Source organism: Melanotaenia boesemani, chromosome 8 (assembly GCF_017639745.1).
Source record: "Melanotaenia boesemani isolate fMelBoe1 chromosome 8, fMelBoe1.pri, whole genome shotgun sequence".
Lineage (NCBI taxonomy): Eukaryota > Metazoa > Chordata > Actinopteri > Atheriniformes > Melanotaeniidae > Melanotaenia > Melanotaenia boesemani.
This window is the reverse complement of record NC_055689.1, coordinates 21,679,049-21,699,620: the sequence shown is the minus strand read 5'-3', so window position 1 is coordinate 21,699,620 and position 20,572 is coordinate 21,679,049. Positions and strand designations below refer to the sequence as shown.

General features: G+C 37.8%; 1 protein-coding gene across 1 annotated transcript in view; it reads left to right on the top strand.

Annotated features, from left to right (window-relative positions):
* The window catches only part of egfra (epidermal growth factor receptor a (erythroblastic leukemia viral (v-erb-b) oncogene homolog, avian)), a 41,440-nt gene extending 22,496 nt beyond the window's left edge, over nt 1–18,944 (top strand). Inside the window, exons 9-28 of the mRNA XM_041992290.1 lie at nt 462–588; nt 661–734; nt 809–896; nt 1,036–1,235; nt 1,357–1,489; nt 1,906–1,996; nt 2,570–2,727; nt 3,555–3,593; nt 4,605–4,749; nt 4,852–4,974; nt 6,966–7,064; nt 8,255–8,440; nt 8,711–8,866; nt 10,167–10,242; nt 11,044–11,190; nt 11,637–11,734; nt 11,841–12,008; nt 14,318–14,365; nt 14,467–14,560; nt 17,163–18,944. Of these exons, the coding sequence (XP_041848224.1) occupies nt 462–588; nt 661–734; nt 809–896; nt 1,036–1,235; nt 1,357–1,489; nt 1,906–1,996; nt 2,570–2,727; nt 3,555–3,593; nt 4,605–4,749; nt 4,852–4,974; nt 6,966–7,064; nt 8,255–8,440; nt 8,711–8,866; nt 10,167–10,242; nt 11,044–11,190; nt 11,637–11,734; nt 11,841–12,008; nt 14,318–14,365; nt 14,467–14,560; nt 17,163–17,506 (2,594 nt within the window). The 3' untranslated portion in view covers nt 17,507–18,944. The remainder of the gene's footprint in view (nt 1–461; nt 589–660; nt 735–808; nt 897–1,035; nt 1,236–1,356; nt 1,490–1,905; nt 1,997–2,569; nt 2,728–3,554; nt 3,594–4,604; nt 4,750–4,851; nt 4,975–6,965; nt 7,065–8,254; nt 8,441–8,710; nt 8,867–10,166; nt 10,243–11,043; nt 11,191–11,636; nt 11,735–11,840; nt 12,009–14,317; nt 14,366–14,466; nt 14,561–17,162) is intronic.
* Nucleotides 18,945–20,572: the final 1,628 nt, after the last annotated feature.

The following is a 20,572-nucleotide window of genomic DNA, read 5'->3' as shown; positions in this document are numbered from 1 at the left end:
TTAAAGAAAAGATTAATCTTTATTAGTCCTGGAAGGGAAAGTGCCATATGACAAAGCAATGTTCTCCACAGGTTAGGGACGTTTAAGCAGAAAAGCAGTGTCTTTGGCCAGCTGCTTTTAGGGGACACACAGAAATATAGGGATAAGTTGGTGATGCAAGGAGGACCAACTATTATTGTTTATTTTCTGTTTTGTCTGCTGCATTTTGGACAAACTGTTATTTTTCTTTTACAGTATATAAACCTATAAATGATAAGTAAGTCATTTTTTTAAAGAGCACTTTTCAAGCACAACTGCAACTCCAAGTGCTTCACACAAAGAAAACTGTTTAAAAAAACGAGTTCATAAAAATATCAAGTTTTTAACTTAGCTTTATTTTCTGCGTTTTACATTGACATCAGCAAGAAAGAAAATAAATACTTCTTTTAACATGTGTTAATTCTTACATGAATTGTTTACAGTGTGTAATGGAATTGGAATGGGAAACCTGACCCACACACTGGCAATCAATGCCACCAACATTGGTACCTTTAAAAACTGCACCAAAATCAATGGCAATGTTGATATCATCTACACGTCGATTCATGGGTAAGATGGCTACATTTACAGTATAACAGCCTCTTTACCAATTTCTGTTAACATGTATTTTCTAACTCATAGGGATCCATTTACCAAAACACCACCCATGGATCCTGGCCAGCTTGATGTATTTAAAACAGTTAAAGAAATTACTGGTAAGATCACGAAAGACATGAGTAATCCACAACACTAAATAACGCCATAATTAACAAACAATTTGTTGCTTCAGGGTATTTGTGGATTCAGCACTGGCAGGATAACATGAGCTCACTCAGCCCTTTTGAGAATCTGGAGATCATTCGAGGAAGAACAAAACGGTATGTTCCTTGTAAAGACCCCCTGTGGGATCACATCTGCTGGATCACAAGGAAACAATTTGTCTCTGAAGAGTTGAGTCTTACTCAAGAATTTTGTAAAACTTTGTATTTCCATTTTGTCATCCTGTCCCTTGTGTAGTGGAAGCCGCAGTTTGGTTATAATACAGCTTGATATTAACTACCTGGGCCTTCGTTCACTCAAAGAAATCAGCGATGGAGATGTTGTCATACGCAAGAACAAGAACCTCTGCTACACGAACAAAAGCCACTGGGAGAGGCTCTTCAAATCAGGAAGTCAAAGTGCTACTGTGCAGGAAAATTCTGATGCTGCCACATGTGGTAGGTTGAAATGAATTGGATCGCTGCTGTTTTTGAAACATTTGTTTATGCATTTGAACAATTAATTTGAAAATGGGATAGTTATCAAGATCCTGGCTTGAAATGATATGTCTGGTGTCAGCGCTGAAGAACAACACATGCGATGCGAAGTGTACCACAGATGGCTGCTGGGGCCCGGGCCCCGACATGTGTTTTGGCTGCCGCGATTACAGCCGTGATGGGAGTTGTGTTGACTCCTGCAACATCCTGGAGGGGTAAGCATGGAATATGGGCTTGACTGCTTTTTAAGCTCTGAAATCTACCGTTCTTTATTTTAGACAAACAGTCTAAACATTAGATGACTGTGATCTACAGTTCACTCTTTCAAAGGCTGTTTTCATACCATAAACATTTCTAGACTTATTAAATTAATTTAGGGATTATTGGGGAAAAAAAGTAAAGGATCCAAGGCATTTTGAAGTTAAATCTCTAGGAGATATAAGACAAACACTGTTGGAGAAACTGCACACACACACACACACACACACACATAGTTGTTTGTCTTTGGGGCGTTTTGTCAAACATTGAATCTTTACATGCTTACAATTTAACTTCTGTCCTCAAAAAAAGTATCAGGAGTTTTAACCTCACATGTATGTGTCTGAAATTCAGATTGATGTTGTTTTCACAGAGAGCCACGGGAGGCAGCTGTGAATAAAATGTGCATGGAGTGTCATCCTGAGTGTCAGCGCATGAACGGGACCGCAACGTGCAAGGCGCCTGTATGTCTTTTACCAACAATTAATCTTGTTAAACAGTTTTCTAAACAAGATTTCTGAGCATCTCAGCATTTGTGTAGCTTAACTTCCCTGCAGTGTCAGGGCTACAGATTTTTCCATCGCCAGCAGCCTTGGTAGAACATAATGCAGTGCAGCCACAAGACATGTTGTATTTGGAATAAGGGGTGTGGCTATGTGATGAAGTTGGCTAAGTTGCCTCTTTTTTTGTGTTTCCATAATCCCATCTTAGATTAAAACAAGTTCAGGCCTCTTTTTTTGTAAATAACTGGGAAATATAGGCCATCATTATCAAAAACAGAAACACAGGTTGAGAAAGATTCTGATTTATGGTATTAAAGTGTTAAGTTCTAGCTTTTGTGTGCATAAGGTGTATGAAAGAACAAGGCTGTTAATTAAAACCATCAAACATGTCTGTATGGGTCATCATTGCTAAACACTGTCTCCTTTGTGAGAAGGAAGATCACAGCTTTCTTTGAGAAATTATTACTATGAGATTGTATCTTTACAGCTGCTCACAATAGAGTTGTAAACATCACAAGTCTTATTTACTTCCAGGGTTCTGGAAACTGCACTAAGTGTGCCAACTTCCAAGATGGACTGTTCTGTGTGTCCCGCTGTCCCAGAGGCGTGCCAGGAGAGGATGACACCCTGGTGTGGAAATACGCTGATGAGGAGAGAGTGTGCCAGCTATGCCACAAAAACTGCTCTCAAGGGTAAAAGCAGTCAAGAACAGAGAAATTGCACTACATTTCTGTGATACAAACATCTTTTCTTGTAATGATTGCAGAAATGTAAGCCTAAAGGGTCAACTGTGGTTTTGTTGGCACAGACTAGAAAAAAAAGTCTGTTTTCCAACATGTTGAGATTGTTAATATCACACAGTTTAGTAGAGATGTTGCAGACCATGTGTAAAGATCAGATTAGTATCTGATTTCTGCTTGTGTTTCCATGTACAACAAATAGATATTCTTTATATTTTCTCTTATTGAAGCCACTAGTCTCCATTTATGCCAGTATTGAGTTTCAGTGGTCTGTATTTCATTGTGGAACCCAACAATAATGATTCAAACAGATCTGAGAGCAGACCAAATGATCCCAGTGATATACAGTCAACAGTGAGACATAGTGGTATACGGATGAGTGACTGGGGAAATGGTTCTGACATACCTCTAAACCACTGAAAGTAGTCATGTTGACAGGCCTCTGTGACTGTTTTAAGTTACTTATGAAGAAGAATATGCGTTTTATAAATCACTGAAATGCATGGAAATAAACAGTTTCCAGCTTACCTCACTGATTGATGCATCCATTAAGAGTATTTAGTCTTGTAGAAAATTTTGCAGAACTTGAACCCACTGAGTAACACAAATAGAATCAGATATGTTGGGGGACAAGAGGAGTGTGGCAACAGTGATTTCTTTTTGATGGTCACTAATTTCAAAGCATTGTGTAGCATCATGGAAACACAGTTACTTGATGTTGACTGAGTGAAAGGGCATTAACGGCATACATGAGATCTTTTGCATTGATTTTTTTGCAGGTGCAATGGACCTGGTCTTGAAGGCTGCCATGTGAAAAGGTAATTTCAGTGGTGCTACAAAGTTTGTGACCCTGCTGCATATAGATGTTTATTTATTTATTGTATTTGGCCATTTATGTATTGTTGAAAATAATCGTATATATCTGTAAATGGCAAAAGTGTGTCAACCTCCAGGAATAGCACTAAATCTAAAGATAAAATTATAACTAGGTGTTTTCATTCATTGGAATGGCATGCTGGTGTGAGAGGGCACCATTTTATTTATTTATCAATTTAAATAAAATTTAAATATTTGATAAACACACAAGATTATAAAACTCTAAAAAGTTTTGACTTCATGATTCACAGTCAGACATATTGTGTACAAATGAAGGAAATTCGAGACCATTGTTAACTTGCTCAGGAGCGGTCAACCAGCAAAGATACACAAAGGAACATTGGGTAACTCCTAAGAAACCAATGACATCACTCAAGACTGCTCTACAAAAAGAAGAATGTTGCTTTTCTACAGTTTACCAAAGATCACATGGAAACTAAAAGGTGGCGTGATGATGTGTTTAGGGGTAGACAAGATAAGACTTAACATTTTGCTACATCAGAAATTTATTCTTCTTGAACCAAAAAATGCCTTAATAGAAATAAAGTTAATGCTGTGAATCAGCCTAATATAATAGAAATGTTGTAGAGGACCTGGAGGGAAAAGTTCATGTGCAAAAACATGCTAACAGCACAGACTTTAAGCTTACCTCCAAGCTGATGTGCTGGGCTAATTAACAGGTCCAGGTACAAAAAAGAAAGCATAGTCGAAGTTATTGCTGCACAAGGGGGTAGACAACAAGATACAGACAGCAAAGGTCACCTTTTTTTTGCTATTTACAAATAGGTTTGCTTTATCTTCAGTTTTGGCTTGTGAAATTTTATGTTGAGGGTCACGTTTACACAGAAATATATACATTCTTAAGGGTTGGCAAATTTTGTAAATGCTAAAAGATAATCACTTAATCCCATCTCTACTTGTTTATTAATTTCACAAATATGTGAATATTTCAGGCTCACGGGTCTTTCTATGATTGCGGCTGGTGTAGTTGGTGGGCTGCTGGCTGTGCTTATTGCAGCACTGTCTGTCTTTGTGTTGCTACGCCGTCGCCACATCAAGAGGAAGAGAACTATGCGCAGACTGCTCCAAGAGAAAGAGGTGAGTTGAAGCAGTCTACCTTCCTACACTTGAGGGAACACATTGAGAAAGAAATTTTCAGTCTTATAAATGGTATTCAGGACTTTGATTTCCACTGTGCAGCTGGTTGAACCTCTCACTCCGAGTGGACAGGCACCAAATCAGGCATTGCTGCGGATCCTGAAGGAAACTGAATTTAAGAAAATCAAGGTTTTGGGATCAGGAGCATTTGGAACAGTTTACAAGGTAAGCACTCACCTCAAGTTTGTGTTTCAAACCAAGTTATTGTTCAGAGTAAACTCCAGTGCTGAGCTGTGTTGAACCTGAAACTACGTAGTGCTCTAAGCTGCTAAGTGTACACAACCAACACCCCTCTGTTTTTACTCATCAACATGTGTTATCAAATTTTTTCATAACAAGACTGACTTGAATATATTTTCAGTGTTGTTTTATTCATAATAGGGACTTTGGGTTTCACATGAAGACCAAATCCTGTTAAATTTGAGTTAATTGTATTTTTAGAGTTGGTTTTGATAAAGAAGGATATAAGTGTTTGAACACTTCCAGTCTGGCTTTCGTCCACTCCACAGCACAGAATCAGCTCTTCTGAAAATAACAAATGACCTTCTGATGGCAGCTGATTCTGGCCTCATCACCATCCTTATTCTCCTCGATCTTACTGCAGCATTTGACACCATTTCTCACAGCACCCTCCTTAATAGACTGGCATCCATCGGCGTCTCTCATACTCCTCTTACCTGGTTCACTTCATACCTGTCCGACCGCACACAGTTCATTCACATTAAGGATCATTCATCACAATCACTCCCCGTAACAGCCGGTGTGCCCCAAGGTTCTGTCCTGGGGCCTCTTCTGTTTATCATTTATATCCTCCCGCTTGGTCACATTTTCCGCAAATACAATATCAACTTTCACTCTTATGCAGACGATACACAGCTCTACATCTCATCAAAACCAAATTCTTCTGTTCCGCCTTCATCCCTCTCTGACTGTCTTCTTGAAATCAAGACATGGTTCTCTTCCAATTTTCTTAAACTCAACAGCAGCAAAACAGAAGTTCTCCTTGTCGGCACACCCACCACTTTAACCAAATCTCACAGTTTCTCTGTTAACATTGACAGCTCTTCTATTCTCCCCTCCCCTCAGGTAAAAAGTCTCGGCGTCATTTTCGATAGCACCCTTTCATTTCATTCACACATTAATAGCATCACTCGGTCTGCCTACTTCAACCTCCGAAATATCAACCGCTTGCGTTCATCTCTCACTCCACATGCTGCAGCTATCCTAGTCTACAGTCTGGTCACCTCAAGAATCGATTATTGCAATTCACTTCTTTTTGGTCTCCCCGATAAATCACTTCATAAACTACAGCTTCTTCAGAACTCTGCTGCCCGGATTATCACTTGCACACCTTCTTTTCAACACATCACACCGGTTCTCAAACAACTTCACTGGCTCCCAATAAAATTCAGAATCAACTACAAGATCCTGCTTTTCACCTTCAAATGTCTCCATAATCTGGCCCCTCCATATCTGTCTGACCTACTCCATATAGCTACTCCCTCCCGTACTCTCAGATCATCTTCCTCCATTCACCTTTCTGTGCCCCGTGCCCGTCTCACCACCATGGGGAGCAGAGCCTTCAGTCGCTCTGCTCCCCAGCTCTGGAACACACTTCCACCTGAACTCCGTAACATCGACTCACTTCCATCATTCAAATCACAACTTAAAACTCATCTGTTTAAACTGGCCTTCTCACCTTAATGTTTTTAACTGTCTGCTGCACGATGTTTGTTTTGATGTTTTGTCTTATGTTTTAACTGATTTTAATTGTCTTTTGTGAGGTGACCTTGGGTCTTGAAAGGCGCCTTGAAATAAAATTTATTATTATTATTATTATAAGTTATATATATATATATATATATATATATATATATATATATATATATATATATATATATATAAGGAACTGAAATACTGTATTCATGTGAGCTCATAGTTATCTGAACTGAACTGATTTCAGGTTTACACCATTTTATGAAAACTTTTTTTGTCAAAGCTAAGACTACAAATTGACTGTATACTCTGTTCCTACAAGCATGTTAACATGTGTAACTGAACTGTACATTTAAATGTTGGCAAGGCCGCTCGTGTGTTGGCATACTTGACAATTCATTTATTATTCTATGAAATAAAAGAAAGATATGCCCTTACAGGGTCTGTGGGTCCCTGAAGGAGAGGATGTGAAGATTCCAGTGGCTATCAAGGAACTGAGAGAGGCCACATCACCAAAAGCAAACAAAGAGATTTTGGATGTAGGTTCTGTGATTAATTTGAATTCTGGTCTACACATTTACTGTAAAACTGATTCACAGTTTAAACACTGATCTGTTTAACATGTTATTTCCCAGTTTACTAGTTTAAATGGAAATCTAAAGTTAGATTGTGTGTTTTTTAGAAATCGTCACAATTTTCTTATTTGATTCTACTGCAATAAAAGACCAGCAGTGTCTTATTGTGTTGCACAGTGTCAGCTGTTGCTTGCCGGATGCTGACTGTAATGTACTCTGCAATTTATAGCACAAAGAACTTTGTTTGAAACTAATGAACACTTGTTTTTCCTTGTAATGGAGAATGTGTCAAGTTACATAGTGACTGCCTTATGGAGCTCTGGGAAATGGGATTAATTCATTAGAGGGCAATGTGAATGTGTTGGTGTGTAATATCAGGCTGAGGTGTTCTGGAAAGGAATGCAGTCCTGAAGCTGCAGCCTGTTCTCTAAATACATGACTGCGAAGAGATAAGTAAGTGGTAGAATCTCAAATCCTGTGATTTTGTGGGTGTGCTGCTCAGTCGCCGTCTGTCTGCATGTTGTTGTAGGCAAGTAAGTACAGTGAACTTCCTGACTTAAGGGCAGTCCTATATTTGTAGCCAAGAAAGATCAAGTTTCTTTCTTTTCTCATTGTCAGAATCACAAACCTCCCAGCAAAGTGAATATTTGCTCAACAGTATTGAAACTGCAATAGACACAAAGGAAGTATTTGGTTTGCAATTAATGCATATATAAAAAGAACCCTACTAAGTTAAGTCCAATCTGTTGGCTCATGTCTTCTTGCAAGAAGTCTTTTTTTTTCTTTGCTAGCCGGTACTGATTGTTATAACATTATTATTATGTTGTTTTTTTTACCCCCTTTTTCCCCATTGAAGCTACTTTCTGTTATGATTGAGAGTTTCCACTCTCAAAAAAAATATCTTAACTGCTGTAAATGCTGCTAAGAAACTTGACACCTTACACTGTGTATCCCACGGATGTTTCTGCTAAGAAACTTGACACCTTACACTGTGTATCCCACGGATGTTTCTCAATCAGTTGACTTAATGAATGTGCACAAACCTGCCTAAATTCATGAAAAATTGACTGGAAGGCAAATATTGTTTATCTTATTTAGACTACACACAAAAAGAAAAGATAATATAAAACTGTATGTCTTTATCCGTGATTCAGGAAGCTTATGTGATGGCCAGCGTGGAACACCCCCACGTGTGTCGTCTGCTGGGCATCTGTCTTACTTCGACGGTGCAGCTCATAACACAGCTGATGCCGTTCGGCTGCCTGCTGGACTACGTCAAAGAGAACAAAGACAATATCGGCTCCCAGCACCTGCTCAACTGGTGTGTGCAGATAGCCAAGGTAAGATGGAAGTGATGAGTTGTAAAGTTATGTGGTATGTTCTCTGTTGGGATGCAGTAATTGTTGTGTAGATATATTACATTTTCTGTTGATTTTTAAATAATCCTTATTTCTGCATAGCAAGCAAGTTAGGTTAGTTTTCTGTTTACAGTTATAATAAAGGGCAGCAGGTTAGCATATGGCCATGCAACATTTTCAGTCTTTTCAAGCAATTGTGAGAAGCGCCACTGTTGTGTAATCATCTGCGCTGCATTATTTGTTTGACAAAAGGGTATGAACTACCTTGAGGAGCGCCACTTGGTGCATCGTGACTTGGCAGCCAGAAATGTCCTGGTCAAGACTCCTCAACATGTTAAGATCACTGACTTTGGTCTGGCCAGACTCCTCAATGCTGATGAGAAAGAGTACCACGCCGATGGAGGGAAGGTTGGTTGAGGATGGATCATCTAATGTGTTTATAATTTTACTTTGTCTATTACAAATATTTCATATTATTGTTTAAGCCTGTGTCTTAAAGAAGTAATGTGTAGAATTTAGGGCCATCTAGTGGCAAAATAGCAGATTGCAATTATCCGAGTACACTCCCTCTCCTGAGTGTGTATTAGAATTACTCTAACACAGAACTCATTATTTTTAATGTGAACTGAAACGTAATTGTAGATATTGTATTGTATTTCTGCCAGTAGATCTCCAAATATTCTACATACTATAACATCTTTAGTCATAAACTGTCTTTGTAGCACACAAATGGACCTTTATTTGAAAACATCATTTGAGTTTTTATATCCTGTTGGTCTTGCAGAAAGATCACTTCCCTTGCACTGAATAAATAAGCTCCATTCCATGAAAGATGGCATTTTTCTCACTTTTTGTTGCTTCAGATCTTATATAAGTGGTGTGTTATATAATTAGTTCCTGTCAGTGAACTGAGTTCTTAGACATGTGACAAGTTAAATCAGCAAAGTTTGTGTAATCATTGGTTCTTTGTCTTAGAAGCACTATGTTTTAAGAATAAATAACATATAGAGAATGTATTATATGTATTGTATTTTACCTGACAGACTACCTCAATTCAATTAAATAAATATTAAATATAATTAGGATGAATAGTGTTTATCTGGTGTTTCGAAATACATCTGAACAATAAACTCAAACACAGAAATACAGAATTATTATGTATTATAAATACATAGATACACTGGAACTTGCTGTTGATTTAAGATTTAAGGACCTTTGTCCAACAGGTTCTAAGTCCTGTTATATAGCTCAATAAAGGGACATTTAGCTAGTTTGATAGTTGAGTAAAAGCATTCAGTTTCTCTTCTCTTGTAAAAATTGTAGGACAAACAGATAATGTGTTACACCATGTGAACATTGCAGTTCTCCGCCACTGGGTGACGGTACAGTTACATTATAAACTGATAAAAGGTAAAGACATTATTTTTAGTGTCACTGGACTTTCAATAAAGAAGCCATATTTGACTATATGTGAGTTGTCCCTGTTTTTAATAGGCTGTCAAAGATATTGCTCAGTATATAGTGCAGATTGAGTGAACTAATTTTCAGTCATCACTTTGTCTTTGATGACAACCCTGTAAACAAATGCATGTGATACATTGCTGATAAAACACATGAAGCATGGAAAGCCGTGCTTTAGCCCAAGAAACTATTATAAACACTATGCACCTGTTCTGATGGTGAGTTTCAACACTTTGCATTCCTGCAGGTTCCAATAAAATGGATGGCTCTCGAATCTATCCTGAACAGAACTTACACTCACCAAAGTGATGTATGGAGTTATGGTAAGCCTCTATTTCTCAGTTGTGAATACATGCGCCACCTCTAGCTTAGTAATTCTCAACCTGGCTCACAGTTTGTCCCAGATTGAGCTTGAATCCTTGTGTAACTTCAAATATGAAAAACAGCTGTGGCTTTGTGCTCCTCCTGAGTATTAGTAACTGTCTCAGTGGAGAAATCTTTTTTCATTGCTAACAGTAAGTAACAGTAAGTGAGGCAAAGGGAGAGAGGACAGTCGCTCTAAAGCTTCACATAATGTTGTTTTTGGAGCTAACAAAGCCAGTAAACATTTTAAAACAAAATGTTGAAAAAATTAACAATATTTTGCCAGAATCTGTGATTTTCGGACTCAGGTAGCACACACCTACACACCAGCAGTCTCAGATGGACAATTTTACATCAGTAGAAATTGTTACTTCAACCCACTCAAGATGATCCTCCAGCTCAGGAGTGTACATCTGGAAAGATGCACACACACACAGAGAAATCAAACACAGCATAGCTGTTTTAGAGTGGGCCTGCTTCCAGATCTTCTTCTCCCCAGGGTTTGATTATGACTTCCGCTCAGTCTGGCAAAAGCAAAAGCTTTTTCCTTTTTTAGTTCTACCAACACAGAGATGCATCCTGCTGATTTCCACTTCTGCAGGCACTCAATTTGTCAACATTTTGTTACTGTGTGATATTTGAGAAGCGTTCATCCTGTCACTCTTGCTTCCTCTCATCTATCCTGAGCAAAACAAACTGAATGACAGCTCATCAGAGTGACATTTACCAACTGTCCAACTGTCCTCCTTCCTGTACTGTAGGTGTGACAGTCTGGGAGCTGATGACTTTTGGGAGCAAACCATACGATGGGATTCCAGCCAGTGAAATATCCGGGGTCCTGGAGAAAGGAGAGCGTCTGCCTCAACCACCAATCTGTACTATAGATGTGTACATGATCATGGTGAAATGTAAGCTTAGTATATTTGCTCTTATTTAATGTAGATATATATTTACATAGCCCCTAAAGATTTAGTGCTTGATAACGCTATTAGTATTAGCTAATGAAATGATGGATTAAAAATGAATCACTTCAAGTTTCTTAAAAATAGTCTGAATTAGATTGCTTCAGCATTTCTGACCTTTGATCAAGCAAAGACAAACATTACATGAATCTACTTTGGCCATTGAAATAGGATATTTACATGCTTTCACTTTTTTCTAATTTTTTTAATAGACTAAATTATTTAACAAGGAAAATTACCATAAAAACAATCTATAACTAATAAGAATAAGTCACAGCCTTCTTTTGTTTATTTTTGTACATTTTAACCATAGTCAAACAGTTTGTTTGTTTTTATGTCTTTGTCTTTCTTATGTCTTTCTTTTAATTGTTTCTGTTGATGTGTCTGCGTAGGCTGGATGATCGATGCAGACAGCCGGCCTCGTTTTCGAGAAATAATAGCAGAGTTTACCAAGATGGCTCGAGATCCATCCCGCTATCTTGTCATTCAGGTAAGCTTCATTCCCCTGCTGAATGCGAGAATCTGCCGTGAATTTGATGTTGAACTGCAGTGATGTGTCAGATCCACAAAACTTGAAGCACATATTATTTTTCCAGGGTGATGACCGCATGCATCTACCAAGTCCTGCAGATACTAAATTCTACCGCAGCCTGATCAGCGGCGAGGACATGGAGGATGCTGTGGATGCAGACGAATACCTGGTGCCGCAGCATGGCTTCTTCAGCAGTCCGAGCACCTCCCGCACCCCACTGCTTCACTCTCTGGTAAGCTGTATTTTCTTTAAACCATTCATGTAACCTGAAGTTATGCTGCAAAAGATTTGACGTTATGGCACAAGAAAAATAAAAGCTGAAACATTTTCAGTATCACTGCGGGTACATGGACTCATTCGTCTTTCGTTATGCGATGTACTGTTAAATTCATAATTTCTACCCTCTAAGCTCCCCGTACTGCCATGCACACTAGCAAAGCTTAAAGAGGTACTACAGAACTTTGGCATATTTTCTCAGTGATGTGTTTCCTAACAACAGCTTATTCGGCATCCTCCTGCCTGTTTTCTGAGCTCTCTCCAAGCAGTAAAAGTCAGTCCTTTGTTGACTTTTGTCTCACCTCTTGCTCTGTCTTCTCTCTTTCATTTCCTCTGCTCCTCCGGTAATGTCCTCTTAACGTTTCTTTGCTGAATCAGGCACAGTAAAAGATAAAGCAAAGGTACAGAGTAAAGTAGGCAAATGCAAACAGTCACAAGTAGTGAAGACTAACTGCTACTTGTACTTGTACTACTTCCATAAGATGGAGTAGTTTTACTAAAAACTGTGCAGTCTTATTGCGACTGACAAGCTAATGCCGCAAGGGCCGCAGTCCTATAAGTTTTAGATTTTTCCTTGTTTCAACATACCTGATTCAAAGGACTGAGTCATTGAGGAGAACTTGATAAGCTGTTGGATCATATTTATTTGAATCAGGTATGTAAGAGCAGGGAAACATCTAAAACCTGCAGGATTCTTGAGGACCAGAGTTGCCAACCCCTCAGCTAATGGTTGGCAGTGATTTTATGAGTCATTCTGACACATCTGCTCTGATGGCTTGAAGCTTCACTGAAAATTACAAGTATTAAGAAAAGTACAGTGTAAGACAGGAAGAGCCTGTCCCTGTCATCTGTAAAGGACTGGATTAGCCCCTGATATTCCAGGTTGTTAGCCTGGTACATCATTGTTGTTACCATGTTTAATGCTGAACTTTCAGTCAGTTTTGCGTCACCTGAACTTGTTGATGAACAACAGTAATAATAACAATAACAATAATAATAATAATAATAATAATAATAATAATAATAATAATAATAATTATTATTATTATTATTATTATTATTATTATTATTATTATTATTATTATAAATGCATTTTATTTGTATAGCACTTACACTGAAGGGCAGTCTCAAAGTGCTACAAGAAAATCAACAACAGTGCATTCATGACCCCTATACTGCAAACATACCTCTTAATTACATTTGCCTTTTCCAAAACTAAAAGAAGAAAACCACTGTATTTTTTTCCAAAAATAGCTGCATTAATTGTGAGAGTAGAGGAAGAAATTGCAACACACAAAACTTACTTCACCAACATACAGTCCAGTGTTTGAAAATGTCATAGGGCTATTTTAACAGTGTTTTGGGGAAATGGGATTTCTGCATAAATCATTATCCTGTGACTCAGAATGGAAATTAGCTGTCATCTTTTAACTCATCTAAAACAATTAGCTTTCATTGCTGCCAGCAGGGAGAGACTATCAGCATCTGAGCTGAACATGGATGATCTTGTGGTGTGGGGAATTTAAAATGTGGCCAGTGTTACCTGGCCTGAACCCTTCTGCTGGCCTCATTCTGACAGCTGTCCTGACCTGACCTCAGCCACTCATCGTCCTCCACCAACGCCTCACCCCCGTTTCCTTCCAGCTGGCTTTTGATTGATGAGAACTGAGCAATAAGAACTCATCTCCTTCAGGTTCAGTGAAGGCCATGCGTGGGTCTGGTTCTCCTACCTGGGCCACTGAGAACCTGGTTAGCCCATATGAGCCTTCAAGTTTGATTACCTTTACAGGCAGTCAGGAGGGCTCCAATAAAAGCTCAGAGCCGGCCTGCTTTTGTAATATCACTATGGGGCACAACCCACTAAGAGTGAAGAGTCTTCTTTTACAGATGGTTACTGCTTTAGTGTGTTCAATTTCCTTTTCTTGTTGAAAGTAACTGCATTGCCAGAGCTGTCACTCTGTTTTCTGTATTTGCTCACTTTCAGTGTTCACAGTACTTTGACTTGGAAGTCTGACAAACACAACAAAGTTTGTCAGGTTGCCTGAATGAATATGAATTTACTAGGTGAAGCAGATTTTGATCCTATTCAGCTTGTTCTGAAGAGGAAAGCTGTGTCTTAATCAACATCCAAATGTCCCCTGAGAGTCTTTAAAATAAATCAAAACAGCAAGAAAAAAAAAAAAACATGCAAATAAAACAGGAAGTTGGTATACAAGACAGAATGGGGGGAAAATTATGAGCTAATTTTTAAATTATGTGTTTCAGAGTCTCAACAGTAGCATTGGGATGTGCCACAGCAGAAATGGATTACAGGTTAGACCAAATTAAACCTTTGTAAAAAATATCCTCTTTGTGTTGAAATGTTAATGTAATGGGAGCGCCACAGCACTGAAAACCTTTGTCTTTTGTTACAGAACGGCTTGCTGAGCACAGATGGAAGCATGGTTCATCGATATATCCCTGACCCCACAGACAAATTTTTAGATGAGGCCTTCCAACCTGCTCCAGGTCAGTATCTGTCCAAATTAAAACCCCTCAGTGATAAGATTTTTTTTGTTGTTCATGAGATCTCCATCCCATCTGTGAGGAAGGGAGACACCTAGTGGTCAAGAATAGTATTGCTGTATTGTCACTTCTGAAGATCTTTTTATCTTTCTTCCACTTATTTTACAGGATTGTCATTGCATAAATATTAAATCTGAGATACTTTAGAGAGGAATATATGTAAAACAGAATAATTTGGGATTAGAAATCCGTTCATGAAGAGAACATCACATGTACAACATTCATCAGTCTTTCAAATTAATTGTACTTTCCAGTTCATGCTTTGCAAAAGTAAAATTGTCCTGATTGTTTAAGTAGATTCGACTTATTTTCACAAAATGTAAGTCCTTATGGTAAGGGGTGAACTTATTTTAAAGTTAAGTTTATAGTCATGGGTATTACTGTGTGTTGTTTGTGGGCTGCTGTTCAGTGAGCTACACATTATTTTTTGCAGTTTTCAGAAGAATTTCTGCTCATTTTTGCTTGAATACAAGATCTCAGCTGGTGGACAATCTGTTGTCAGTTTTGTCTGATTCTCTTCTTCGTGTAGTTGCATACATTTTCAGTAGGAGACAGATCTGCTGGCAGGCCGGTAAATCACATGAACTCTAAAGTTTTACCGTTGTAAGTTATGAAAACGTGGTCTGCATTGTCCAGGCCTCCTGGGAAAAAGCATCACCTTGGTGATAGTATTACATTCTCTAAATATAATAGTCAGCACCAATGTTTGCTTCAGCTTTCCCACTTCGTGTTAATAACAGCCGTGATGGTGTTTTTCAATTTTTGGCACCTAAAACACATTTCTGTTCGTCCAAGATTATCTTGCGTCCAGACAACTCGACACTGTTTTCTTTACAGAGCTGATATATATTTTCCTCTTTGTCTAACACAGCTTCAAGTTACATTTTTGTATGGAACAGCAGACTGTGCTGAGTGAAAAGGGTTTTCTAAAATACTCCTGAGAGCACGTCTCTTTACCGATCATAGATGTATTACAGTTTCTCATGCAGTGCTGCCGGATGGCTCAGAGTTCACTAACATCCATTAGTGGTTTCCTTCTTTTACATACTGACTCAAGCTCACTGAATATTTTTACAATACTCTCTGTAGAAGTTGAAAAACCAAACTAACCTTATAATAAGAATTTTTTTTTTGTTTGTTTTTGTTATTGTAGTGATCAGTGAGTCTTTGAGTTGCCCCGCATCCTTGTTTCCAGTAACTAAACTCTTGGTTATCCAATCCTGAAGGCTTCCTCTGTCAACAATTTACCTGATCATTGCAGAAACTTCCAGATCTTTATATTCTGTAAACTCTTTGCCTCACCTCCATTTTTGTAATGGTTCTGACATCAAGTTGAAACAAAACTTGCTGCTTTGAGTGCAGTCGATGATCACCTATATCAACTATATTACAGCATGATGAAAATAAATTTGACCTAAAAGATTAAGCAAAAAAATTTAAAAAAGAAATAAATTTTACTGGTTTCTTGTCTTGTAACATTTAGTTAAACATCCCACTTTGTATAATGAAATAAAAAGTAAAGACAGTTTCTCTTATCTGTGGCTGGAAATGCCTTGAAAAGTGGTACCATCAGTTATAATCAGAAATGTTGTGTTTTTGGAGTCGGGTGACACATGGTGTCATTTCAAATCATTTTTCCTCACCAGAAAATTGCAAATGATTTTTTTCTGAAAGAAACAAGGGCGAAGGCTGAGGTGAACATAAGTCTGTTGACCCCCAGCACTGCTGGATTGTAGTTTAAATTTTCTAAATACAATGAAATCACTCAGTGAACGATCTGACAATCCTTTCCTTTGTACTTACTTATCTACCAAATTTTTACAAACTTTCCATTTAACAGGGGATGTTTGGACCATCCTCTTCATCCCTTACACCAAGATTTAATAATTTATTGTCACTGTCACCAAGAGAATTTCCCTCTGTGTAATTAGCATAGCAACTAATATTTGTCTTTTTTATTTTACTACTCAGTTATAACTCGTACTAGTGTGAATGAGAAAGAGTTGGTAGTTGCAGGGTAATAGACTACGTGTGTAGTTAATTTGTCACATTTGTTCATCAAGAATGATTTTACAGGGAACAAAGCTCATAAGAAATAAAGTTTAAAGATTTCAGACAAAAGTCAAAGCCCATTTCAGTGCACAGTCTCTGCTCGTAACTGCATTACAACATGATGAAAGCATGTTTGACTGAAAAAGATTTAGCAGAAAAATGACAGAGAGAAAGAAATCTCACAGCTGTGGTATTCCTGTCTAATGTCTCTTAGTTTTTATGTTGTCTTTAGAAGAAAAACCGTCTTAAATGCGAGAAGAAAAAAAATGTTTTAAGAAAAGATTGTCTGTGATGTTTCAAGGTAAAGAGGCTAAAGGTTCAAAAGCACAAAAGAACTGATCTTGAAGTTGTGCTAAGCCAGGGGTTTCTGGTTTTTATCATTATTCGTCAGCAGCTTCTAATGTCCTGTTATTTTAGCTGAATAATGAAATTTACACAAAAGAAAAAAAAACTCTACACTTAATTTGAAATAGTCTTTCTGACTCTTTTACAGACTATATGAACCAGAATGGAGTTTCAGATGTGGCCAATCCTGTCTATCAACATCCTGGTCCACCCCGCACCCTTCTTCCCACCATCTCGTCTGACGAAACAGAGACAGAATACCTGAATTGCTTTAAGAATGTGGCCAATGGACCCGAATACCTCAATGAGTTCCCCTCCTCCGCCATCTCTCCATTTAACTCCAACAATGGAGTCTACAGCAATCAGAAATACCAGCCCCAGAACAGCATAGACAACCCAGATTACCAACAGGATTTCACTCCCACCTTCAAGACTCACACCAACGGACACATACCAGCAGCAGAGAACACAGAGTACCTGGGCCCTGACTAAGGACTCTGTGGAATATAATAAAAATTACGAGACAGTTTCTCTTATCTGTGGCTGGAAATGCATTGATAAGTGGTACCATCAGTTATCACATGTTATCTTTTGGAGTCAGGTAACACATGGTGTCATTTCAAATCATTTTCCTCACCAGAAAACTACAAATGATTTTTTTTTTCTTGACGAAAGCAAGTAAGGCTGAGGTGAACATAACTCCTGACCCTAGAGCTCCTGGACACTCCATCCCTGCCAGGAAATGAAGATCTTCAAATGCACAAAATACTTTATGTAATCCTAATGTGTTGTTAGAGTAAAATCTACTAAAAGGATTTAAACACATTACTTTGGAGGCCGGTGGTGCTGTTGCTTAAAACAGACAACTGGGCCCTCAACCCAAAATCAACCCGTGGTACACATGTCTTTGTGCACCCGCTGGTTACAGACTCAGAGCATTTTTCTGTAATAAAGTCAAGAAGATAAGAGCTGTTAAACATAAGTATCAAGAGCAGTTGTTGGATTCTTCAGGGGCCAGACAACACGCTTCCTGCAGGATGAGTGAAGAAGACAAAACTTTGCCATGTGTAGAATGTAGTCAGTGTGACGGAAAACGCTGATGACTTGCATTGTTTAAATATGTTACCTTGATGCTCGAAACCAGGTCTTTATGTTTTAAAAGTCTGTGTGGAGCAGTGGAGTTGCCTTGTTCTCCCTGGTGTATCATATCGCGTTAAATATGTAGAGAATGTGACGGCAAACACGACTGTGGTTCATTACACTGCTGTGTTTTGTTGCTCAGAACTTGTAGCACTTTTGCAATAATGTGAGTTATGTTTGTGCAGACCTAAAACGTTGGCTGAGTTTTTCTCTTTTTTTTATTCTTAATCACCAGTATGCTCAGATGACTGATTACTTTCCAATCTTCTTACTGCACTCAGAGCTTATCTGGATGTTTCTGCTCAGCACACAAACAAAATATGTCATTCTGTTCCCATGATTTTCTTCTTTTGTGACATTACAAAAAATGCTGGCCATGTGTACATTTTAGTTGTAGCATTTCCTTGTGATGTATGTCAGAAATTAGGAATGTGTTCAGTCATTTTTCCCTTGTTGTTTTATAGTCTATTGTTTCACCCAGGGTGTTGACACCATATATGTGATCCTGCTTCTAGCTTTAAGGCTTTTAGTCTTGCAAGAGCATTAACTCTGCAGATATTATTCCTAGTTTTAAAGGAATATGTTATTGTAGCGGTCTGTAAGCCTATTTTTGCGACTTTACACAGGTACATGTACAGAAAACAGTGATTATCCTGAAATGTACCCTAAAATAGTCACCTGTAATTTATATTCAGTACACATTTTTGTCATACCATATGCTGAATATACACTTATTCCTGATTGTGATCATATCATTTAAAGAATATAAATAAATCTTTTTTTCTATGTACGTAAGTTATTTGTTATTGTCCACAGCTGTGATGTGACAAGGTGAGAAGAAAGAATGACTGAGAAACTAATGATTCACTTATCTACTCAGTCTTTTTATCTTAATGATGCTGCACTTCAAAAAACAATGCCATGAAATGATTTCATCAGCACATGGTCAGCAGAGTGAAACCTGCAGCCACCGTGATGCTGTCTGCTTACAGCACCAGGATTTGACCACAATGTGTATGATGTGTTCACAGAAGAAACTAAATTACTCAAAGATGAAGAAAAGCCAGATTTATATGTTGCTAATGTGCCTTAATATTTAATTAATTTGTTATTTAACTGCCATCAGCAGCTAGCCAGTTTCTAGACCAGGGAAAAATTTAGGAAATGTGATTACATTAAACACACACATGTTTTTTAATCACCAGAATAAAATGTGTAAATAAATACCTGCTGTGTTCAGTACCGTACTGACCAGGAAGAACTGTGGTATCAGAAATATTACATAGCAGGGTTTCATCGAATGGTTTGGGAAGATTCGGGCAAAATAGTTGACAGACCTTGGAGAGGAAAATACTAAACATTAATAACTGCAACCACGAATGAGAAAAAAAAAAAACTGCAAAAGTTAATTATTTAAAATAACTGGGCCGCATTTATCACCTCGTATCTGGTTGTTCTTCCTGGAACTATCAGCAACTGCTTTGGAGAATGTCATAAAACTAACGGGAGTTTGTAGACTATAAACTCTTCTTCTACACTCATGTAATATTTATGGCCATAAATCCTACATTTGTGGTCACCATACACTATCATAGCCAAAAACTTAACACATACAGATGTGGAAATTTTTTCTTGAAATAGCTGAAATTATATGAAAAGAGATTGTTTCAATTAATCCTAATTTCTCTGTTAAAGAATGGATGGAAGTAATCTGTAAAGTGTCTTTAATTGAGTAGGTGAAATATGGACTGTGTGAGAGAGAAATATATCTATAAAAGAGGAATGGAGCTTGTTTCTCTCTTAGAGATTAAAACATTGTTCTATAAACCTTATGGGTTGGTATCTGCTGTTGGACTCTGGAGCTGATTGACTGAATGAATGTGATCTCGGGACCAGCCTCATTTAAATACAATAGACTTAACTGAAAAGTTGCAAGGATTGATCTCTGTATCCAATCAGATAGGGGATATCAAATTATTTAGCTAATATTTTGGGCTATTAGTTATATAATTATGGACAGCAATGACTGTAATGTTAGGATATTTACTGTATAAGAGGTTAAAAGTTGATTTGTTGACTTTTTGTAACAATGTGTGTCAGCATGAAACTTCCTGGAGCAAAATTCATATTAAACCTGTTATTTCTGTTTTACAAAAATATGAATATTAAGACAGGCTGAAATGTTTGCCTTAATTTTGTTAACTTTTTAGCATCAAATGTATTTACAGCGGGATGTTTTGGATATTTCGCCTTATGGCACAGAAAAAAATAAAAATCAGTCAGACAGACAAATCCTTTGTGTGTGTGTGTGTGGGGGGGGAGGGATTGTGTAAATAAATAAAAATATATCAACTCCAACTTTTTAGTGAAGCGCCTTCAGGAAAGATTGTGCCACTAAGGTGAATCTATTAGAGGATT